Source organism: Arachis hypogaea, chromosome 17, assembly GCF_003086295.3.
Source record: "Arachis hypogaea cultivar Tifrunner chromosome 17, arahy.Tifrunner.gnm2.J5K5, whole genome shotgun sequence".
Taxonomy (NCBI): Eukaryota; Viridiplantae; Streptophyta; class Magnoliopsida; order Fabales; family Fabaceae; genus Arachis; species Arachis hypogaea.
Genome location: NC_092052.1, coordinates 117,865,957 through 117,888,030, shown reverse-complemented (window position 1 = coordinate 117,888,030; position 22,074 = coordinate 117,865,957). Strand labels below are relative to the sequence as shown.

General features: G+C 32.2%; 2 protein-coding genes and 1 long non-coding RNA gene across 6 annotated transcripts; 2 read left to right on the top strand and 1 right to left on the bottom strand.

Annotated features, from left to right (window-relative positions):
* The first annotated feature begins 9,989 nt into the window (after window positions 1-9,989).
* LOC112765817 (ubiquitin-NEDD8-like protein RUB2) lies at window positions 9,990-12,069 on the top strand. The gene is made up of 3 exons (XM_025811680.3): window positions 9,990-10,213; window positions 10,995-11,254; window positions 11,728-12,069. Exons 1-3 carry the CDS (start codon window positions 10,121-10,123, stop codon window positions 11,837-11,839), a joined length of 465 nt encoding a protein of 154 aa, XP_025667465.1. The 5' UTR covers window positions 9,990-10,120; the 3' UTR covers window positions 11,840-12,069.
* Window positions 12,070-14,641: 2,572 nt separating this feature from the next.
* On the top strand, window positions 14,642-15,247 carry LOC112765028 (uncharacterized). Its single transcript, XR_003183467.3, has 2 exons — window positions 14,642-14,891; window positions 14,991-15,247. It is a non-coding gene; the product is annotated as an uncharacterized lncRNA (long non-coding RNA).
* A 60-nt stretch (window positions 15,248-15,307) lies between these two features.
* LOC112765027 (uncharacterized) lies at window positions 15,308-20,076 on the bottom strand. Of its 4 annotated transcripts, none has more exons than XM_025810883.3 (12): window positions 19,424-20,076; window positions 18,831-18,967; window positions 18,235-18,745; window positions 18,063-18,150; window positions 17,833-17,895; window positions 17,557-17,720; window positions 17,220-17,295; window positions 16,975-17,034; window positions 16,756-16,881; window positions 16,444-16,665; window positions 16,263-16,363; window positions 15,308-16,152 (listed from the first exon to the last, which is right to left on the bottom strand). In XM_025810883.3, exons 1-12 carry the CDS (start codon window positions 19,837-19,839, stop codon window positions 15,990-15,992), a joined length of 2,127 nt encoding a protein of 708 aa, XP_025666668.1. In that variant the 5' UTR covers window positions 19,840-20,076; the 3' UTR covers window positions 15,308-15,989. The 4 variants fall into 4 exon arrangements, with proteins under 4 accessions (XP_025666668.1, XP_025666670.1, XP_025666669.1 ...); XM_025810885.3 differs by having other exon boundaries at window positions 15,308-16,081; window positions 19,424-19,972; XM_025810884.3 differs by having other exon boundaries at window positions 18,831-18,961; window positions 19,424-19,972.
* Between the last annotated feature and the right edge of the window lie 1,998 nt (window positions 20,077-22,074).

Below are 22,074 nucleotides of genomic sequence, written 5' to 3'. Positions count from 1 at the left end.
ATCGTTTGGAGGCATCACCCTTGTCAATGGCTGCATCCCATCCTCTTGTGAAAATGGTCCAAATGCTCTGTCACAGCACGGCTAATCATCTGAGGTTCTCGATCATACTGGAATAGGATTCACCCTCCTTTTGCGTCTGTCACTACGCCCAGTACTCGCGAGTTTGAAGTTCGTCACAGTCATTCAATCCCAGAGTCCTACTCGGAATACCACAGACAAGGTTTAGACTTTTCGGACTCTCATGAATGCCGCCATCAATCTAGCTTATACCACGAAGATTCTGATTAAGAGATCCAAGAGATACTCATTCAATCTAAGGTAGAACGGAAGTGGTTGTCAGGCACGCGTTCATAGGGAATGATGATGATTGTCACGTTCATCACATTCAGGTTGAAGTGCGAATGAATATCTTAGAAGCGGAATAAGTTGAATTGAATAGAAAAACAGTAGTACTTTGCATTAATCTTTGAGGAACAGCAGAGCTCTACACATTAATCTATGGAGGGCAGAAACTCTACCGTATGAAAATATATAAGTGAAAGGTCCAGGCATGGCCGAATGGCCAGCCCCCAAACATGATCAATAGATCAAAAGATAATCCAAAGATGTCTAATACAATAGTAAAAAGTCCTATTTATAATAAACTAGCTACTAGGGTTTACAGAAGTAAGTAATTGATGCATAAATCCACTTCCGGGGCCCACTTGGTGTGTGCTTGAGCTGAGCTTGAATGTTACACGTGCAGAGGTCATTCTTGGAGTTGAACGCCAGGTTGTAACGTATTTCTGGCGTTCAACTCTAGTTTGTGACTTGTTTCTGGCGTTTAACTCCAGACAGCAGCGTAGAACTGGCGTTCAACGCCCTTTTACGTCGTCTAAACTCAGCCAAAGTATGGACTATTATATATTTCTGGAAAGCCCTGGATGTCTACTTTCCAACGCAATTAGAAGCGCACCATTTTGAGTTCTGTAGCTCCAGAAAATCCACTTTGAGTGCAGGGAGGTCAGAATCCAACAGCATCAGCAGTCTTTCTTCTACCTCTGAATCTGATTTTTGCTCAAGTCCCTCAATTTCAGCCAGAAAATACCTGAAATCACAGAAAAACACACAAACTCATAGTAAAGTCCAGAAATGTGAATTTAACATAAAAACTAATGAAAACATCCCTAAAAGTAACTAGATTCTACTAAAAACATACTACAAACAATGCCAAAAAGCGTATAAATTATCCGCTCATCAATGGACAACTGCATTAATGTTACTATGTGAAAGGATGACTTTCACAACTAATGGGAGGTTTTTATTACAATGAGACTGGGAGAGTTTATGGTAGAAGAATGTGGTTGTATGTATCTTTCGTTAATCGTTGTTTGGATTCAGCTTGGTTTATTTTAGTTCCTTATATGATCTGATTGTGAATGAAATCAAATTTGTGCCTTTAATTTACATCTTTGCAATACAATAATTTCACAATTATTTTGACCTGTAGATAAATGACAATATTTCTATAACAGAAGATAAATAATACTTTTTTCAATAAGCATAATATTGCAACAATTCAAAAACAATCACAATAGAAAATAAACTAATAATATGCATAATATTGTATCCAATTAGGATTGTGGTATTAAAGGTCTTAACCAAATATACTAATATGCAGAATATTGTATCTTAGTAGCTTCAAAAAAAAAGGACTTCAATCAAGAAACATAATTTGTGATTCAAAACAAAAGGCAAAAGGCAAAAGGCATCCCAATCTAGAGCATAATATAGGTGAACTAGTAGTTTCACACTATTTTTTTCAGTGTCTTCACATGATTTTTGTAGCACCCTAAACATAGTTGCAGCTAGTGCAGTAATGGTGTTGGATGGGATCAGCCTGATCTTTTTTGAAACAGTTTGTATAAACTTTTTCATACAACCAAAGAAAAGAGAAGAACCAGAATGATAATAAAAAAAAAAAAGAAGAGAGAAGTAAAACACAGATATAGTACAAGAGTAGAAAATAGAACTATTATTAGAAGAAAAATGAAGGTCACCTAACCTTTACATAAACTATTTAAATATTTATAGCCCAAGACAAACAGCTAATAGTCAGCCAGAGACACTTAGAAATTAATTATAGAAAACAAACTATTTAATACTTAAGTCTTGAATTTCTTGGTCTGTGTTGCTATTTAACTCAACTAAATAGGTATTTTTCTTCACAGTTTGTGACTGCTGTGTACCCATAGGAGACTTTTTCTTTGGATATGCAGTTAGCCTTTTATTTATTCTCCACCTTTTTGCTGATGCCTTATTGAAACTTTCTATTTTATTTATTCTTATATTTTTTAAAATCAATATTTGTATTATTTTTATATATTTTTTGTATTTTTAAAAATATAAAGATATTTTTTATCTTTATTTATCTCTTATTAATCATTTTTAATAGAAAAAATGTGTGTAAAAAAATAGCACATATATATATATATGCCAACCATTCTTCACGAAGTAAACTTAAGTTTTTTAGTTAGGAAAAAAAAATTGAATTCAAGTGTTTAAAATGAAAAAGATATTGAAATATGGATTATACTTATATAATTGGATAATTAAAAAATATATTAATGACGGATTATGAAATTATTAATTTTAAAATTGAAAAGATAAGATTAAATTTTAAATTCAAAATAAAATTGGATAAGATATTGAAGATAGATACTCATAAAACATCAAATGGTTAATGATTAAATTATAAAGATAAGATAAATAATAAAATAATAATTTAAAAAATAAAAAGTAAATTTTAAAATTAAATAATATATAAAATACTAATAAAATTAAAGAAGAGATATTAAAAATTAAAAAATATATTTTATTATTAAAATCAATTAATACTCCAAACATTTTGGATCTTCGAAATCAGATCTATAAAATCACATTTTTATCATCTTTATTATATTATTGTACAACAGATAGTATTTTAAATATTGATGTCAAGAATGTCAACGTGGTGTATTATAGATTTATAGTACCATGCTTACCACTTTCTTCTCAATTTATTTTAAAAAAATATATTTTTTATAATTATATATAAAAATCAGCATTTAATGTATAGTTAGACTAACTATTAATTATTAATATTTTCAATCATTTTAATTATATTAATTGTCAATTATTTATTATTCTAATTATCAATCATTATAATATAATTTTTAATCAAGCATAATCAACGACAAATTGATATTCAATAATAAAAATTAAACGTAAATAACTTTGTTAAAATACTCTATAATGCACGGGTGTATTAATTAGTGGCAAATTGATATCGATAATTCGATATCAATAATTAATTTCTATAATTATTTTTGTGCTACTAAAGGTTATATATAGTATTTCTTTTATGGTTTATACGTCTAAGTTTAGGAGCCAAATTATTTTGTTTAATTTTTTATTTGTTATTCTTCTTTGACTATTTCATAGAATAAGAATGTATTCTACTATTCTTCATTTTTCATTGAAATTGATCCTTTTAAGGTACAAATTATAATTTTTTATGATATTTTTTATGTAGTCATTCTATTATTATTCTTTTGATAAGTTAATAATTGTTCTTATTCAAGTTTATTATTTTCGTTTATCGAACAATTGCTTCCAAGGAGCTTTATAGGCTAAGTTCAAATTTCATTCACTCCATGCTTTCTATGTATGTCCAAAAGTCTTTGAAGTAAAGCATATAATGAGATTTAATTTTTTCAATTTTATTCAATTTTGCTAGAATTGTGTCAAGTTTGGAGATGCAATTTCAAAAATTAGGGCTGTATTTAAATTTTCTTCTTTTAAATTTTTTGTAATAAAAATAATTTTATAACATATTGTAATTTTTTTCAGAAATTACTGGCCTTTTGGTGCATCAATGCAATGCCATTGATGAGAATAAATGTCAATTTAGTTTTTCGGTGTGGCTATTATATACCTTGTCGCATTACATGGATAGCGGATGATGAAGCTTATTTAACAAGAGGATAGTCTACATTTGCATGGATTCTAAATGTTCGAGCTGATGACATTGTTTTAATTGGGTGTCGTTACAAGAATGACTCTAATTTATATATGTGTCTAGGGACTAGAATAGCTTATGTAACACCCCGTTATCCTAAGCCTTACCTCTAGCCGTAAAGCGAGGGATAACAAGACGTCACGACAGTTCTAAAGCTCATACATTAATAAATATAGAAGGAAATAGTAATACTAGGAGGCCGATAAAGGAATAAAGTTCAAAATCACATAAGCGGAATTATAAAGCGTGAAGCGTTCGCACACGATAACTAAAAGCGTAGAGGCACAAGATACAACATGAGACGTAGCATGATAGTCAAGAAAGAGTGATAAACATAGAGTACTAGCCGCAGCCCGCAAAGTTTAAGCCGACTAGTCATATACAAAGATAACAGAATTTTGAGTCAAAACAGCTTATACAACTTATCTCTCAAAGTAAGCCTCTAGGGCAACAGAGTATAATAACAGAAGTGAGAGAACTACAGCATAATAACCAAAATACAAGATAATAAAAGATCCTCCACTCTGTCACCATCCGCAAACTCACCGTGGTGGGTTGCGACTTACATCTGAAAAATAACAACAACATATGGTATGAGAACCAGAGGTTCTCATTATGGTAACAGTGCCCAATATATAAGATATAAGGTTCCGGGATGCTAAAGACAATCCTAGAACTTCATATCATAGATATTTAAGCTTAACAAAAATAAACAACTTAAACCATAAGCCATAAATAGGGTCATCTAAACTTAGGGGATTTCTAACTAATACTAATCACACCGTTGTATCCCACAGCCTTCGCCAACCTAACCTCCATGCGATCCCATCGCCACCGCCTCCCGATCGTCCTTAACGCCAGTAAAACACATTTAATGCAAACAAGTAAAGCACAATTAATATTCATGTATAACAGGTAGGCCAACTAGCACTTAGTCATATTATTCAAATAGGCATAACTCAAGTTATCAAAGCAAACAAGCAGGTAAAAGATGCATATGATGAATGTCTATCTTATTTGGCTCGTGATATCACTTGTCGGTTCAAAATGCCAACCCGACACATCTCCGGGGATGTTGCCTTTCTGCCACGACCAGGGATATAGTGCCCTTCTCACTCTTACTTTATCTTGCGTCCCGCGAGTTATAGTGTCTAGCATACTCTTTTGGGTTATAGTGCCTGAGTTCACTCTGGCAGTAGAAAGGTTATGTGAACGGGAGACTGCCATAGCCCTCACATCTCAACGTAGGCAGGAGACTGCTTCGTCTCCTACGCCGGCACCGCTACCTCAAACAAGCGAGAGACTATCACAGTCCTTGCCCGAGGGGCATAGCGACTTGCCAAACATACAATTCAGTAATACATCATAGCTCATAGCACAATTCCATTTATACTCATTCCATTAACCATAATCCTTCATCAATATATCAAGTTCAACATCAACCCAACTCCCCATTAGTTAACAAGACGAAAATATCCAACAGACATACCAAGTCTAAGTCACTGTCTTCTAAAACCCGTATATAAATCTATTAATCTCAAACATAAATCCATCTATACTAGTCTTAGGGCCTAATTACTATCCACAAGTCTAAAGGAGAAGTTAAAGAAGTTTGGAAAGCTAGAGAACCCTTAAAAGTGAAGGAAAACACATATTCAGAAAAACAGGGGTTGTGCGTACGCACACTTCAATTTTTGACTATCATGCATACGCATCCATGGGTCACGTACGCGGGGGTGCTGGACAGAAACCATCACCCACGTATGGTGCATGAGACCGCGTACGCATCCTTGCGTTTTGGCCCATCTCGGGTACGCGTGCATAGGCCGCATACGCAAGAGTGCCTGGCAGAGATGCAATCCCGCGTATGGGGGTGCCCGCATATGCAGAAATAAGTTTTAAACACTAAACTTTAAATGTTCATAACTTCCTCTATAAAAATTTATTTTTATCAAACTTTATATCAATTTAAAGCTCTTTAAACCATCTTTAATTGAAAATAATTTTCAACTAATTTTAAAAACTGAGGCTCAAGTTATGATCCACTAAAGTTCACCAAAAAAAGGTTTTTACCAAAGGAGACAATTCTCAAATTTTCCAAAACTTTCAAACCCAACCAACTCAAACATACTCAAAATAACCCCAAAATCATAATAGACACTCCCAAACATTTATCAATTACGTAACTATCAAAGCCCCTTAATACTCGCCTCCTTCAACTTCAATTCCTCCTAAATTCACACAAAAAATTCCTCAATCATTTATTCTCAACATGAACCACAACAACCAATAATCCATATCATCATCAACAATCATCTTCAACATCAATACCCAACATTATAACTCATCAAGGTATCCCCATCAATAATCATCATCTACCAACATACATATACATATCATCATATTCAAACTCATACAACCTCCATCTAAACCACAATCAAACATAGCATTTATATACAATTAATCACACAACCACATTATTCAAACCTATTTTAAAGGTCACTAGCCTAAATTTTACGAAATATTATATACTACATAAAGAAAATCGAAACTATACTTTGGTCGATTATCCTTTACGTACAAAACCACTTCACCACAAGCTTTTAACCCTTCACTCCACACCAAACAACACCAAAAACACTCTATATCATGAAAAATAACAAGAATCAAAGTTAGGGTTTATGACATTCAACTAAACACAAGGATTTAGTGATATCTTACCTTGTTCAACGAGTTTTGGGGTAAAACCCACTACTCACCCAAGCTAGATTACACCTAAATAACAATAACACAAAGAAACTCAACAACCCACAAGCCATTTTCAAAAATGACATAGGGCAGAAAAACTGGGAAGGAAAGAGTGAGTTTCTTACCACTTTACTTAGATAGAAACGAAGAGTTCGACGAAAGCTTTGCGTGGCCGCAAACAGCTCGTCAATCGAAGCTCTGTAACTCAAGAAATGGCAAAAAGAAGGAGGAGATGAATAGTGCTCTTCTTCTTCCTCACTTCTCTTCAAAACCATAACCTCTCTCTTTGTGTGTGTGCTGAAGAATGAGCTGAAAGCTCGTTAAAATGTGCTTTTATATGTTGGGCTTGGGTCCAACGTGGGCTCCATCCAACCGCGTAGCGTTTTTAGTTCGTTTGGCTCGACTTTGGGTCAAAACCTTTAGAATAAGTGCCCGGTTTACTATTTCAAATACTTTTCTAAGATTTTCTACTGTTTTATTCTCTCTCATGTAGTACTAGACAGACTTAAGTCGGTACTGCTGGCTAATCTATCGGTACGCGTTTTTACATAAAATTTTTTAAAAGAGAACATTTTTTCACTCAGAAAAATCCACTGAATCCGAATCTCATATTTATATTTGAAAAAAATAAGACATTTTATATTTTCGACCTATTCCGGGCAATTAACTTATTCTATTCTACTTAAGCGATATTTTGTGAAAATTTTAGTTCTTATCGCTTAAATATTATTTAAATAATTTAGTTCTATTATTAGTATTTAACTAAATTAGTTTTAAAAAAATTTAAATTATTGTCTCAATGTATATATGACTAGCCGTGCCAGTTCGAGTCTGGCAAGTTGTTTTGTATATGTTATTTTTAAATTTATTTTTATTCTTATTTGCTCTCAGAATAGCTAAAGAAAAAATAAAATAGTTAAGTTACAAAAATCTGCTAATAACAAATAATATCTTTGATATGATAATTATTTTAATTAATTATGTAAAATTATTATAAATAAATAATAAATCAATTAATAGTTGGATTAAAATTTTTTTAACAATAGTATTTATTGAACATTTTAGATGTTCAATAATATATTCAATTGGGTTAAAATTTTATTAATGTATAATTAATAGGATCACGATTAATGTCGTATATAAAGAAATCTTTGATAAATTGAGATGATCAAATATTGTTTAATTAATTAGTATCTTTTTATTGTTAATTAATTTTTTTTATATTTTTTTAGTTAAATACAAATTTTTATATAAATAATATTTAAAGTTTATTTGATATAGGAACAGAAATACAACCTATAAATATGCAACAATTAATGTTAAAGATAAAAAATATGTATGTATATTTTCATAAAAAAAATTAAGACATTAATTATTACATATTATGTCTTTTTCTTTAATTAATCCAATTATTTCATGAATTTTTTTGTTATGTACTGTTGTTTAGTATTCGCATGAATAAAAAAATAAATTAAACTTAATTTAAAATTAAATATATTAAAAAATACTTTAAATATATATAAAATATTAAATATTTTTTATATATCGTACAGATACATACACTAATTTAATAATTTATACTAATATTAAATACAAAAATTAAAATAATACTCATTTTTTAAATATTATTCTTCATTCTGTCTTTAAATTTAATATTATATTATTTTAATTTTTTAATTAATTATGTCTCCTATATTTTTAAGAAAACATTGTTATTTTTAGTCAATTTAAATTTATATTTATTATATTTATTATCGTAAAACTTGTATCCACTTTCAATATACTGATTTTTTCAAAAAATCCCAGAAATTACTTTTTAGTTTTTAATAGAAAGTTGCTTTTCATTTTCTCTCTCATGTACCATCATCACATTTACTAATCCCTTTCAACTTTTGATGCGTCACACTATTCTTTCTAATCTCTTTGGTCTTTTTCTCTCTCAACCTTTCTCTGCCTCACTATTCCTTCCAATTTTTATCTTTTTAGTTTTTAACTTTTTATGATAAATTATCTGAACTTATTCTTTTTATTTACATAGTATTTTTCTTTCATTTATTGTTTTTATTTCTTATTTACGGTGGGCTCTTTTAAATCTCTTGTTCTCTTTATTTCAACTTTCTTTTTTCTTCGAACATTAATTTTATGCTTGAACAAAAGAAAAATATCATTATAATAATTAATAATCAAATTAATTATTTATTATTTTATATATATTTTTAATACATTTAAAATAATAAAATAACACAAAATATTTTGATACACATCTAAAATTTATTTGAATTTATGTTTATTTGGACGCTATTAAATGATAAAAAAATTTCAATAAAAAAAGATTTTTTTTATTTTTTAATGCATTTGGTAAATTTTTATTAGTAAAAATAAAAATATTAAAAAAATAAAAATATTTTTTAAAAAAAGTTACAATTTACATCTTTTTTTAAAAGATATTTAAAAAAAGATATTTTTCACATAATAAAAAAACAAAAAAATATTTTTATATTCGTAATGATATCCAAATATAATTAATAAATAAAAATATCTTTTTATATGAGATATTTAAATATAAAATTACTTTTATTTTTTTATAAAATCTTTTAAAAAATATACTTAAAAAAAATATTTTTTAGAAGTTCGCCCATACAAGTCCTTTGTGTTTATATTTTTCTTAACACAAATATTTTTTTAACACATCTAAAATAATAAGATAATATACAAAATATTTTTGATACACATTCAAAATTCAAACTTATATTTTCTTAATATAAATTATTTTTTAACACATCTAAAATTATAAAATTATTCACTAAATAAATTTTTAACACATCCAAAAATAATTGTGTTTATTATTTTTTAAAATAATTATATACCACACTTAGAATTGAGAAAATTAATTTTAATATTTATTTAATTTTAATTTTGTTAGAATTTAATTTTAGTTTGTTATTTTTGTTTTATTATATTTAAATTCAAATTTAAATATTCTAACTTGAAGAAAATATAATTTTAAAATTTAGATATATGAAAAAAATTTGAAAGATAATATTTAAATATAATTATTATAATTAATTTTTAAATTTTTATTGATAATAATTAATTAAAAGATAAATTTTGATGGATATCTTATCTCACCGGAAAAAAAAAATAATCCCAATATCATCAGTCATCCCCCATGACCCTATATATATTGAATTTCGCTTTAAACGCAAACACATAGCTTACAATTTACAACCTCCGCACACACATTAACATTGGTACATTCCCTTCTCTTCTCTTCTCTGTCTACACAAACTCGCTCACTCTAATAAGTAGAAAGAAGAAGAAGAAGGAAAGAAGATGCAGATCTTTGTGAAGACTCTTACTGGAAAGACCATCACTCTTGAGGTTGAGAGCAGCGACACCATCGACAACGTCAAGGCCAAGATCCAGGTTTTTTTTTTTTACGTACTTAATTCGAGTAGGGTTTTACTTTGATTCTTTTCTCTTTGGTTGATATATATTGCATGACACTTGTTGGTAAATTTTCAAGAGTTTATGATCTTTTGTGTTCTTGTAGCGTTAAAAGTTGAAACTACTTGAATTGTAAAGGTTCATACTTTGAATATGTATTGTGTGGAATGAAAAAATGGAAGGGATTGGAGTTACCCTTTGTGAAAAGGATAGTTTGCTCCTGAAAAAGATTCATCCTTTATTTGATAGGGTAGTGGTGTCAACATCGTTTCTTGCATTGGTTTACCTATGATGTTTTGGGTATAGAGTCTTTTCCTCTTAAGGGAGTTACTTTCTAGGCTTTTTGGAGACATTAGGTCATTGGTTGGATAAGTTGAAAAGCTGTGAAAGCCAAAGTGGTGTAACTCATCTTAGTGAAGGGTTGTTATGGAAAACTGCTATGCCTAAGTTATTTTCTTGCTTTGTAACTAACCTTATGAAATGAAGTGCAAACACATCTTATATGCGATTATAGGATCAACCCTTATGAGCAGAAAATAAGATCTTCAAAGCAGGTTTATCTGCTGGTATTGAGAGTTTGACATGATTCTCTTGTTGAATCTTTCTGTGTAGTTTTGTATAACATGGTGCTTATTGTGATGTTTGAATTTTGCCCTGGCTTGGAGTGTTAGTTATTGTTGTTTTGTGATGCCTGTGAAGTTTTGGCTTTGTGTGAAAATGATAGTTTCACTTCTAAGATGCATGGAATATGTGTTTGTAGGATAAGGAGGGTATCCCACCTGACCAGCAGAGGCTGATCTTTGCGGGCAAGCAGCTGGAAGATGGGCGCACTCTTGCGGATTACAACATACAAAAGGAGTCGACACTTCACTTGGTTTTGAGGCTCAGGGGAGGAACCATGATCAAAGTGAAGACTCTAACTGGAAAAGAAATTGAAATTGACATTGAACCAACTGATACGATTGATCGAATCAAGGAACGTGTTGAAGAGAAAGAGGGCATTCCTCCTGTGCAGCAAAGGTTTTCTCTTTTTCCTTTTCTGTGTGTCATTTAGTTCATAATGGTAAAGATGAAGGAACATGATGTTTTTAGAGGAATATCGAACCACCCCAGCCCGTCGGGAGCTTCTCTCTTATATACATATGCAGAGAGATTGAGAGCTCTGCTATTCTGATTCCCTCCACCCCGCCTTTGAAAATCTCTTGTGCCGCTCTTATTTTCCTTGTGAATCAAAATAAGCCATACGCAATTAACAATTAACAAAGCATTTGAATTGACAAACTACTTGCCTCTTATTTTTACATTTTATTTGTCTTGCTAATGCTTGATATTCAAGTGCATCATTGATGTATAATTCTCATGCCCTTAAATTGAAGTACATATCCTGTTTCGGATGATACTTCTTTTCTAATTAGTAATTACTTTATGATTATAATTTATGTTGAGTTGTGTTTGGAAAACTGAATCTTACATTGTTGGAACTGTGTGCACAGGCTGATATATGCTGGTAAGCAGCTCGCAGATGACAAAACGGCAAAAGAGTACAACATCGAAGGCGGATCGGTGCTTCACTTGGTGCTTGCTTTGAGAGGCGGTGGTAACTAGTACTTTTCAAAAAGCACACACACTATGATGCATGGGAGTACACGATGGAAGGAGCAATACTGGGAGTTTGCAACTGGGCTCAAAGAGTTATTTAATAAAGTGTCATGTGTCTTTAGTGTTTCATTCATGTATGTTTCATTTGTAATTAGATGTTGAAACTACACATTCAAGTGTTTTTGTTAACTAAGTACAATTAATTTTTTTTATAAAATTTTTCTTATTTTTTATTAGTCATTTCTAATAGAAAAAATCTGTGTAAAAAAATAGTGCATATATTTGCCAACAATTCATTATGAAGTAAACTTAGGTCTTCTAGTTTGCAAAAAAGATTGAATTTAAATTTTTAAAATGAAAAGTATAAAATTACCAATAAATTATTATTTCTCTTATGCAACTTCAATCTAACAATTTAGTTGGGGGCTTTTAGTTAATATAGCTAGAGTTAATTTTGTTTTTTTTTTTTACGTCTGTTTCAAAATTAATCGTATTACCCTTAGATTAAATTATAAATCTACTCATTTATTTTTTTCACTCTTACATTTAGGTAGACACTTGGTATGAAAGATATTTTTCGGGAAATAATATGCCACATAAATCATATTAGGGAGAGAAATAACTTTAAAAGATACAAACAATAAATAAATTTTTGAAAAAAAAAATTAAAAACATAACAAAAATAAAATTAAATACATAAGTCATAAAAAATCTTTTATTAGTCTCGTTTATTTTCTGTTCATTATTCAATCATTACTCATTAGATCATCTCCAGTAAGGAACTCATTCCAGTACCTATTTGTGGCCCACCTATCATAAAAAGTAACTCCACATCAGCTTTTGCATCATAAACAGTAAATAAGAACTCAAAACGTCTCTCTCCCTTAGCGAACATTCATAAAAATCCACAACTACGCATCTATATACAGCTTTTCAGGCCTTGTCTAGTTTATTACTTCTACTATTATAATTAACAAGAAAAACGATTTTTAACTTGAAAGTATTGCAGCAATGTATGTGCAACAATGATTAGTGAAGAATGCAAAGATATCTATAGAACAGTAACAATATAGGGGTCATTAGAAATTTGCTATGGACAAAATAAGTTGTTTTAGTGATACCAATTCTTCTTTAAACAAGTTGAAGGCAAAGCTTGCAAGTGACAAGGAAATTATGTAATGTGATTCTATGACATAACAAAGTGTGCCCTTTAAACAAAATAAAACGACAATACAAGTGTATCCTTTAAACTAAATAAAATGACAATATTTTATGGTTGTGGAAACAAAGGAAAGAAAGAAAAATGGTTATACATTAAAAAAAAAATCAATCAATTTTACATGAAAAGTTCTGGTAATTATTACTCTCATTTAATTTTATAATTTTCTTTTATTAATCCAAAATTATATATATATATTTTAGAGTAAAGTATCGTTTTTGTCTCCAATGTTTGGGGTAAATCCTATTTGTGTCCCTAACGTTTAAATCGTCATATTTGTATCCTTAACGTTTGTAAAAGTGATTCAATGTTATCCTGCCGTCAATTACACATCATGAGCGCTTTAGTTTGAGTTTTAAAAATCTCTTCTTGAAGTTAGAATACAAATGTCTGGGATAGAATCGATGATCTACTCCGAAAAATATCTCATCAAATGTTGAAATTAATTCCTACAACATTTACATAATTCACTTTTTTAGGGACATAATTGAATCTAAACACAAATAGTAGGTATAATATTAAAATCGAACACATCCAAGTGAAACCTAATTGAGAGAATCCATCCAAATGAGAATAATTGAAAAATATAATTTGATTTGTTAATATAATTGATAGTAGAATAACATTGAATCACTTTTATAAACCTTAAGAATACAAATAGGACAATTTAAACGTTAGAGACACAAATAGGACTTACCCCAAATGTTCGGACAAAAACGATAGTTTACTCCATATTTTATCAGTAAAGACTCACAAAGATCCCACGGGAGGGACTTGAGAACAAGTTTAAAGACAAATCAATAAATCAACATCATAGAAAGAATATAAGCTAAAACAGCAACAATGGCATAATGAAATTTAAAGTCCTCTATCATTACATGTTCCCCTCTCTTTGTGCATGCTTCCTCCTCTCAATCCTTTTCTGAAGTCAATGATTTTTGTAAGTTATAACGTGGCCAATCAACTCTAAAATTATATGCTTTTCCAATTTTTTTGATAATTAAAATATTATAAAAAATAAAATATTATTTTTGTCTCTAATATTTGAGATAAATCTTATTTATATTCCTAACGTTTAAATCGTTTTATTTGTATTCTTAATATTTTAAGATATCCCGTACCATTAGAAAATCAACTAAAAAAGTAGTTAACTAAAATAAATTAGTTGAAATATAGGAGCTCTGTTATAACAAAAAAAAATTTAATTATTCTAATTTTTTAAATTTTAAAATTAAAAATACAAAAGATAAACTTAAATTAGTTTATATTATAATTGGCTCCTTAAATTTTTTCTAAAATACTTTTAGTATTATCTTACCGTCAATTATACTAACAAATTAGTATGGACTTACACATAAACAATAGTGTCCAATGTGGCAAACCACCCCTTCTTACTGTTAGTGTTCTAAAAGAAATAACTACATAAAAAAATAATATTACATATCTAAATTTTTTCCTAACTAAATTCAACTAAATTAATTTAATATAACAAAAATATGTTATAACTATTTTATTATTTAATTTTATTAAATTTAGTTCATAAAAAAATTTGGATACTCTACGTAAAATAATAAATAGTTAAAAAGGATAGAAAATCCTAAATCCTAAACCTTTCCCAGCTTCTATCTCTTCTCTGCATCTTCTCCTCCTTTCTTTTTGGTTATCGATTCCATGGCCTCGCAAGGCTCCCAAGGCACGCGTAGCAGGTCGAATCAGCAACCAGGCCCTTGACGCCCGTCGAAGGAGGACAACATGTTATTGTGGTGAGAGGCCCGTGCTTGCTACTTCGTCCACTGCAGAGAATCCTGTATGCAGGTTCTGGGCTGTGTTAATTATGTGGTTAGTACAAAATATTGTGTTTCTGTTGATAGTTATAGTTTGAAGTTATTTGAAGATATTTGTTTATATGACTGCTTTTGTGTTATTTTTATGGATTAGATTGGAAAAGAGTGAGGGTACTTTGTGCTTTGTGTGGTGGGCAGAATCCGAGGATGACCCAAGAGTTGCAAAATTGAGAAGAAAAGTCACAACTTTGAAGGATAAATTGGCAACGTTTCAACTGAGGTCTATAATTGTAGTATCATTTACTCTGGTTGAATGGACAGCTGCATTAATCTTACTATTTTAGTGTGTGAAAAGATGACTTTCACAACTAAGTGTGCCCTTTAAACAAAATAAAATGACATTATAACTAAGTGTACCCTTCAAACAAAATAAAAAATGACAATATTTTATGGTTGTGGAAACAAAGGAAAGAAAGAAAAATGGTTATATATATTAAAAAATAAATCAATTTTACATGGAAGAAGTTCGTCGACTAACCTAGTCTTGATATATACAGACATAATAACTACGAGTACAAATCAATATGAATGTGTTATTTCTTCTATTTCAATATTTGGGTATACTAGATCATCACAATCTCATATAACTTATCATGAATAGATTTTTGTCATTGATTAAGTAGAGAATCTAATCAATGATGAACCAAGTTCTTAATCCATTGCAAAAATCTATACATGATAAATCATACAAAATTTTTCGCACAGATCAGATCAGATGATCTGATCATATCCTTGGCTGTTATGTTTCTAGGCAAGAACAGAAATGATCCTCATCAAATAGTGTTGTGATCAAATCATGTGATGTGTCTCGGCGATCGTTCAGTGAAGATCACAAGGTACAAGGTACAAGGTATATCAATATTACTACATCACCTATGATACAATAGTTAGTTAGTTTGGTTAGACTTGATAAATGTGGTTAAATGCAGCTTGTGATGGATGCCACAATATTCGATTTAACCACATTTACATCTCTTAAATCCAACCAAATCAAAGAACTACTAGAGTGTGATTTGGCATATTGATGCATCTCGTGATCTTCAGTGCAAAATCAGAAGAAATTCATGCCCCAGCCTCTTCACCGCGGTATCCTTCAAATGTGTCTGATGATTTTGATAACCTTGAATGGTGCAAGAGACATGAAATTGAGTGTAGGTTTCAGGGGAGGTTGACGAGCGTTAACTTCTGTCAGGGAGTGAGGAGAGTCAGCAGAAGATGTACTATGATTACATTCATCACTATCATATTTTTTATCACTGTCAGAAAGCAAACAACAAATTAAAGGAACCCAAGCTAAGCTAAGACAATTAATCAGCTAGAGGTAGCCATGTGATACTAACTAACAGTAACAGCAAAAGGAAGTTACCCGATTATATTATGAATCTTGTTAATAATCCTGGAGCCAATGGAGTGTCTGGGACTGGATTTTGAATTGTGTTTTGGGCTATTGCGTTTGCGTGTATTCTCCTACAGAGCATAAAAAAAGATCATATCAGCATGTTCAAGTCATGATTAAGAATTAAGATTCTAGGATAACTAGCACTTACTTTTGGTCCCGGGTCTCCTTTAGGATGATAGAGTTGTTGTGGATGAATTAGGACATCTTGATCATGCAAATTTTGTACAAAGGCGTGTGTAAGGAGGGTTGCTGCTGTTGGTCGATCCGCAGGGTTCCTTCTGAAACACTGCTTAAGGAAATCCTGTCCCTCTGAAGATAGAGTTTCTGGTATAGGTGGGGATCTGTGTAGTACCTTGAACATTGCTTGAGGCTAATGCACAAAAATAGTGCAATAAACAAGTTTAATAAAACTACATGGGAAGATTAGAACAGAAAGTTCAATTATAAATGAGACGCTCACCCCTTCAAACTCGCTCCAAGGAGGTCTGCCAGTCAGCATTTCAATGATGGTGCACCCTAAGCTCCATATGTCGATGGCCATGGCAATGTCAGGATTTGATTCTTTCTTTATGGCAGCCATCATAAGCTTCACTCAACAAATTAGAGGAAAAAGAGCATGTCATTACTCATCATCAATTTAGAAATCTGTAATCCATAGTGATCATGATTCATAAATTACCTCTGGAGCCATCCAGTAGGGACTTCCCTTCAATGAAAGTTCATATGATTTCTCTGTCAGCTGGAAAAAGAAAACCACAAGTAAAATTGTAAAAACAAAAAATGCATTTGCTTGCTGGCTTTAATGATAATTCTTTAGTAATAACAACTAGAGACCAGTTATAACACCAGGTGAGAAAATTAACAGAATATTTATATATCTATATGAAATAAACTAAGATAGAACAACAGAACTTCGAAACTCACAATCTTTGACACCCCAAAATCTGCAAGCTTGACAATGCCAGAGGCATCAACCAGCAAGTTTGCACCTTTGATATCCCTAGAGCCATAAACAACAATGTCAATTAGACCCCACTTTTCTGGTTTAATAATGGCCATTAGACCTTATTAGCAAGAAATGGAACCCCAAAAAACAAAAGTTGTAGGCAGCACGAATGTTAGTTATACACTCATGATTTTTTTCATTTGTTTTGAGCATACGTATAAGCTTGTTTCAGCTTGCTCATCAGATTAGATTATTATATATCATATGCTGAGAGATAAACCAATTACGTTCGTTCCTTTCATCAAACTTTGTTACCTGTGGATAGTCTTTGTATTATGTAAGTATGCCAATCCAGAGAGAATATGCCGAGTGAAATTGCGAACAACAGACTCAGTCATAGCTCCACAATTTTCATGTATAAATTTATGAATTGATCCAGGATGAACATACTCCATATATATGTACAAGTGATCACCAACCTAACAACAAAGATATTTTAGATATTCAATCTTACTTGACAATCATAAAAAGCCTTAAACTTTTACTTAGATTCTATAAGTCTAGTGGGAACAAGAAGCAAAATTTACTCACTATTTCACTGCCATAATACTGCACAATGTTAGGGTGGTGTAGCTGACGGAGAATTCGGATTTCCTGAAATAAGGAATTGTTTAGAATAACAGGCTAATCATTGTCCAAAAAGATCAAAATAATATTCCATTAGTTATCCAAAGAAATTTACAAACTATTCTTGAACAGACATCAGCTCCTGTGGTCCCATTTAGATCAACATTAAAAATTAAAAGACTTGAGTGTAGAACCTGCTCTAGTTGCTTTAAGGAATCAGCAGACTTAGGATCATCATGAATCAGATCCACCTCTTTCATTGCACACGATGCTCCCGTTTCTCTGTTAGATAAACATGAATGCACATGAGTTATGATAGAGAAGGCATACTTTGAAGTCAATAAACAAAAAAAATGAAGTGCATACAGGTTGGTAGCATGATAAACACTTCCAAATGATCCACGGCCAATGAGTTTCCCTTTCTGCCATTGACCCTTCTTCATGGAGGGTGAAATTTCAGAAGTTTGATGCATGATAGTTGATTGAGCCGGTGATGGAGATGGAGATGGAGATTTAGGCGGAAGGGGTAATGGATGTGCATTGTTTTCAGGCCGCTCTTTGGAGCAAAGATTATAAGGCTGAGATCCCTCTCGAATGTTATTAGGAGTGTGGAAGGGACTGCGGCCGCGAAGGGAAGAAAGGTCTGGACTGTGAAGTGTTTTCGCCGGTGACACTTTGAAAGTTTCATTGAAATCTTGAATAAAATGTATGGAAGGATCATAGAAATCTAAGTTGCTGGATCTACGCGGACTTGTAACAGGACTGGATAGTACGCTTGTTGGGGCACTCTTGGCAGCATAATGCAGTTTCAACTCAGAAATAGTCTCAGAGTAACTCTCATGAGAGTGTTCTTGGGGATCTTTGTATGCAATATTGCCTGCAGATATGACAAGCTAATAAGGTTCATGACCAAAAACATATAACATTCAATTTCAATACATGAACAATAATGGAGAAATCACCAGATAGCACCGTTGTAGATGGTATATTGACCCTTAAATATCTTGCACTCTGGATCGTCGGATCAAAAGATGCTCTGCGCAAATTGCTTGGAGATCTCACATTTTTAGCTGCATCATGATCCGCACTCTTTCTGGTACTTTATACACAAACATAACACCAAAAGGAATCAAATTATAACTCATTAGGAGCTGATTTCATTAAACTATATTAAAAAGAAAAAAAACATACACGTCAAAACCAAAATCAGCTATTAAAATCAAGTACGAGTATAAAATACATATTGAAATACAAAATATACATTAAAATCAGTTAATTTGGTGGTTGATTTGGTGTGCACATGGCATTTTTGGAAAAAAAAATCGCATAAGAAATAAATGGAACAAGAAACATAGCAGCCCTGTCTATAACCAAAGACTACTGAGATTTTATGACAAGGTATATAAAGTTATAAACTAAGCATAAAAACCCTATATGATATAAAGTATGAAGTTTTGACCAAGTCCAATACAATAATCAAACACAAATCCAAGTGAAGATAATAAACTAGAAACTGAGAGGCACGGCAACATTAATAATGATGCTTAGGGCTTACCGCGGAGTGGCAAAGAAAGGATGACCGGAATTGGGACTAGTTGACTCGGGACGGCGGGTCAACGGGGAGTCAGGACGTGGCAGGGGGAGAGGCACGGGAGGCGAGTCGAAGGACTTGAAAGAAGGGAGAGGAGAAGCCGGCAAGGAATAGGTGTCGGTGGCAGCGTCATGGTCGCGGAGTCTCCTCTGCCTCGTAAGCCTCCGCTGCTGAATCGACTGCCCCTTGCTGTCAGCGGCAGCTGAAGAGACAGTTGAACAAGAAAAATAAAAAGTAGAAGAAGAAGAAGGCTTGTTATAGTTAGAAGAATCCATCTGAGACGGAGAAGAAGAAGAAGAAGAAGAAGAAGGGAGTAGGACGGTGGCGGTGGCGGTGGCTGTGGTTGTGGTTTCTGAAGTCGTCGTCGTCGTCGTCGTCATGTGAGGAGTGCCACTTTTTGGCTATGACGACAGAGGCATAGGAAGAGGAATAAGTTACAAGTTCCGTCAACCGTGGGAAGCAACTCCGCTACTTCTCAAAATAATACTGTGCCTTGTGTTTTGTGTTGGACTTGAATTAATTTCAATATACGCATTCTATCAAGGTTTAAGTGGTCAACACCTTTGACTTTTGGTTAAATTAAACGGGTAAACTTTGAAGACAGATTAAGCGTTCACAATGGGATATACTCACTATCACAAACTTATTACGTCCAATTGGAAAAAATAGCGTGAAGTCAAATTACCTTTTATTTTTAATATGATAAAAAATTCACCAAAATTTAAATACCTTGTCGTTGAAAATTACTTCTCTATAATTATCATTTAATGTTTTGATTAGTCTCTACTGCTAATGTTTAACACCCTTTGAAAAAAAAAATATTGCCACTAATAGGAATATTTGCTATGGTTAGCTAATGACATGCATGTAGAGAGTGACATGTGAAAGAAAGAACCAACTACCAAGTCATATGAAGAAGGGGTAAACGGAGAAGAACTTAATAAATAATAAAGTTGCTACAAGCAGGGTTAAGAAAGGATGTAGAGACGAAACAATAGAGTGAAAATGAACTAATTAAATAAATAATGTAATTATCTTATTATCATCAGTTCATTATTCAAATTTTTAGTATTGTTATTTAAAAGCAATATAAATTGTAAAACTCAAATGGAAACTTAATTAAGTATAAGTATAAATAATAATAGTATATTGACCTTAGTTTACTTTTATCAAACTTTTAACTAAATTCTTATGATTTGAAAATTTATAACTAAATTTATATAACTAAAAGAATATTTTTAATTAAGTCTCTGTTAACCGTTAAAATAAAAATAACATTATGAAAATTTAATATTCAAAACTTACACTAAATACAATAATGGATATTTTAAAAATAGTTTGCTTATTTTTTACCGACATTTTAATATTTAGAGTAAAAATTATTTTCAGTTCCTAATTATTTATTTATTAGGCATTTGTTTAATCCACTCCTTATAACAAATTGGTCAGGTCACACACTAATGTGTTAGGTAACATGTTTACAGTGTTGTCTCTTTCGTAATAGGAACAAATCCTCCCTCTCTTTCCAAAATTCTCTCTTCCTATGTCTAAACTCTTCGCTAAGCTCAAGACCCGTGAGAAGAAGTTCAAATTAGTTGCCGACCACGTCAACTCCCTCCATTACCACCACCACCGCAATCCCTCCGTCTTCTCTTTCACGTGATCATGGTGCGATGTCTCCATAAAAGTCCAAAATATACACTATCAGTACCTCGAATTTTCAAGTTCTGATGATGATATTATTGATTACAATGATGATTGTGATGAGGATGAAGAGGAGTGTGAGTGCGATGATAATGATTTTGATGATGATTCCGAGGAAGAGGTGAGGCAGATTGGAGGTGTTGGCATTAGGGTTTTGGAGCTAAGGGAGGCGATGGTGAAGAGGGAGGAGAAGAGAAGGAAGAGAGAGTTTCAGAGGGAGAGAGGAGGCGGCGTCGGAAAGGGAGCGAGAGAAGCGGAGAAGAGATCATGCTAGATAGTTGAAGAGCTCAGGGGGCGATTTATCCGCATTACGAAGGAGACAGCCACATAGACACGTTACTTGACACGTCAGCATGTGACCTACTGCCAACCGGTAACAGGGATTGGATTGAACAAATATGAAGGTAGGTGGGGATCGATTTGTATTTTTATAATTGTTAAGAATAAGGGTGCACAAGACCTGGTCTGGCTCGAAAACCCAGACCAAATTCAGCCACTTCGGGGCTAATTTGGCCCGACTTCATTATGGCTTGGTCAGACCCGAGGTTTCAATAAATGGCCCTAATTATTCATTAAATTGGGTTCGGACTAAGGCTCGAGTCACTCGGCCCTGACCCATTGGACCTGTGTATATGTAGTAAAAAAAAACAAAATATACATTCTATTTTGTGACTTCATGTTCAATGTTCACAACTTTATTCTTCAGTCTTCACAGTTCACATGACTCATGTTCAGGGGCTAGGGCACAACACACACACTCTCAACCCTTTCCAGAGGCGCAGCGCCGCAGCCCCCAACGGCCAGCGGAGAGCTCTTCCTTCACACCTCCATGCCATTTGTGCTTTTTAGCTCACTCCCTCCTTCACCACCAATCTTCTTTAGTTTTTTCAATGTCCCTTTTTTCACCTTCT

Coding starts and splice junctions, on each gene's coding strand:
- LOC112765817 (XM_025811680.3), top strand. CDS start 10,121: ATGCAGATCTTTGTGAAGACTCTTACTGGAAAGACCATCACTCTTGAG. Junction 10,214..10,994: donor ACGTCAAGGCCAAGATCCAG/GTTTTTTTTTTT, acceptor ATGTGTTTGTAG/GATAAGGAGGGTATCCCACC. Junction 11,255..11,727: donor ATTCCTCCTGTGCAGCAAAG/GTTTTCTCTTTT, acceptor CTGTGTGCACAG/GCTGATATATGCTGGTAAGC.
- LOC112765027 (XM_025810883.3), bottom strand. CDS start 19,839: ATGACGACGACGACGACGACGACTTCAGAAACCACAACCACAGCCACC. Junction 17,035..17,219: donor ATTTTGGGGTGTCAAAGATT/GTGAGTTTCGAA, acceptor TTCTTTTTCCAG/CTGACAGAGAAATCATATGA. Junction 16,666..16,755: donor CTTGGAGCGAGTTTGAAGGG/GTGAGCGTCTCA, acceptor TTTGTGCATTAG/CCTCAAGCAATGTTCAAGGT.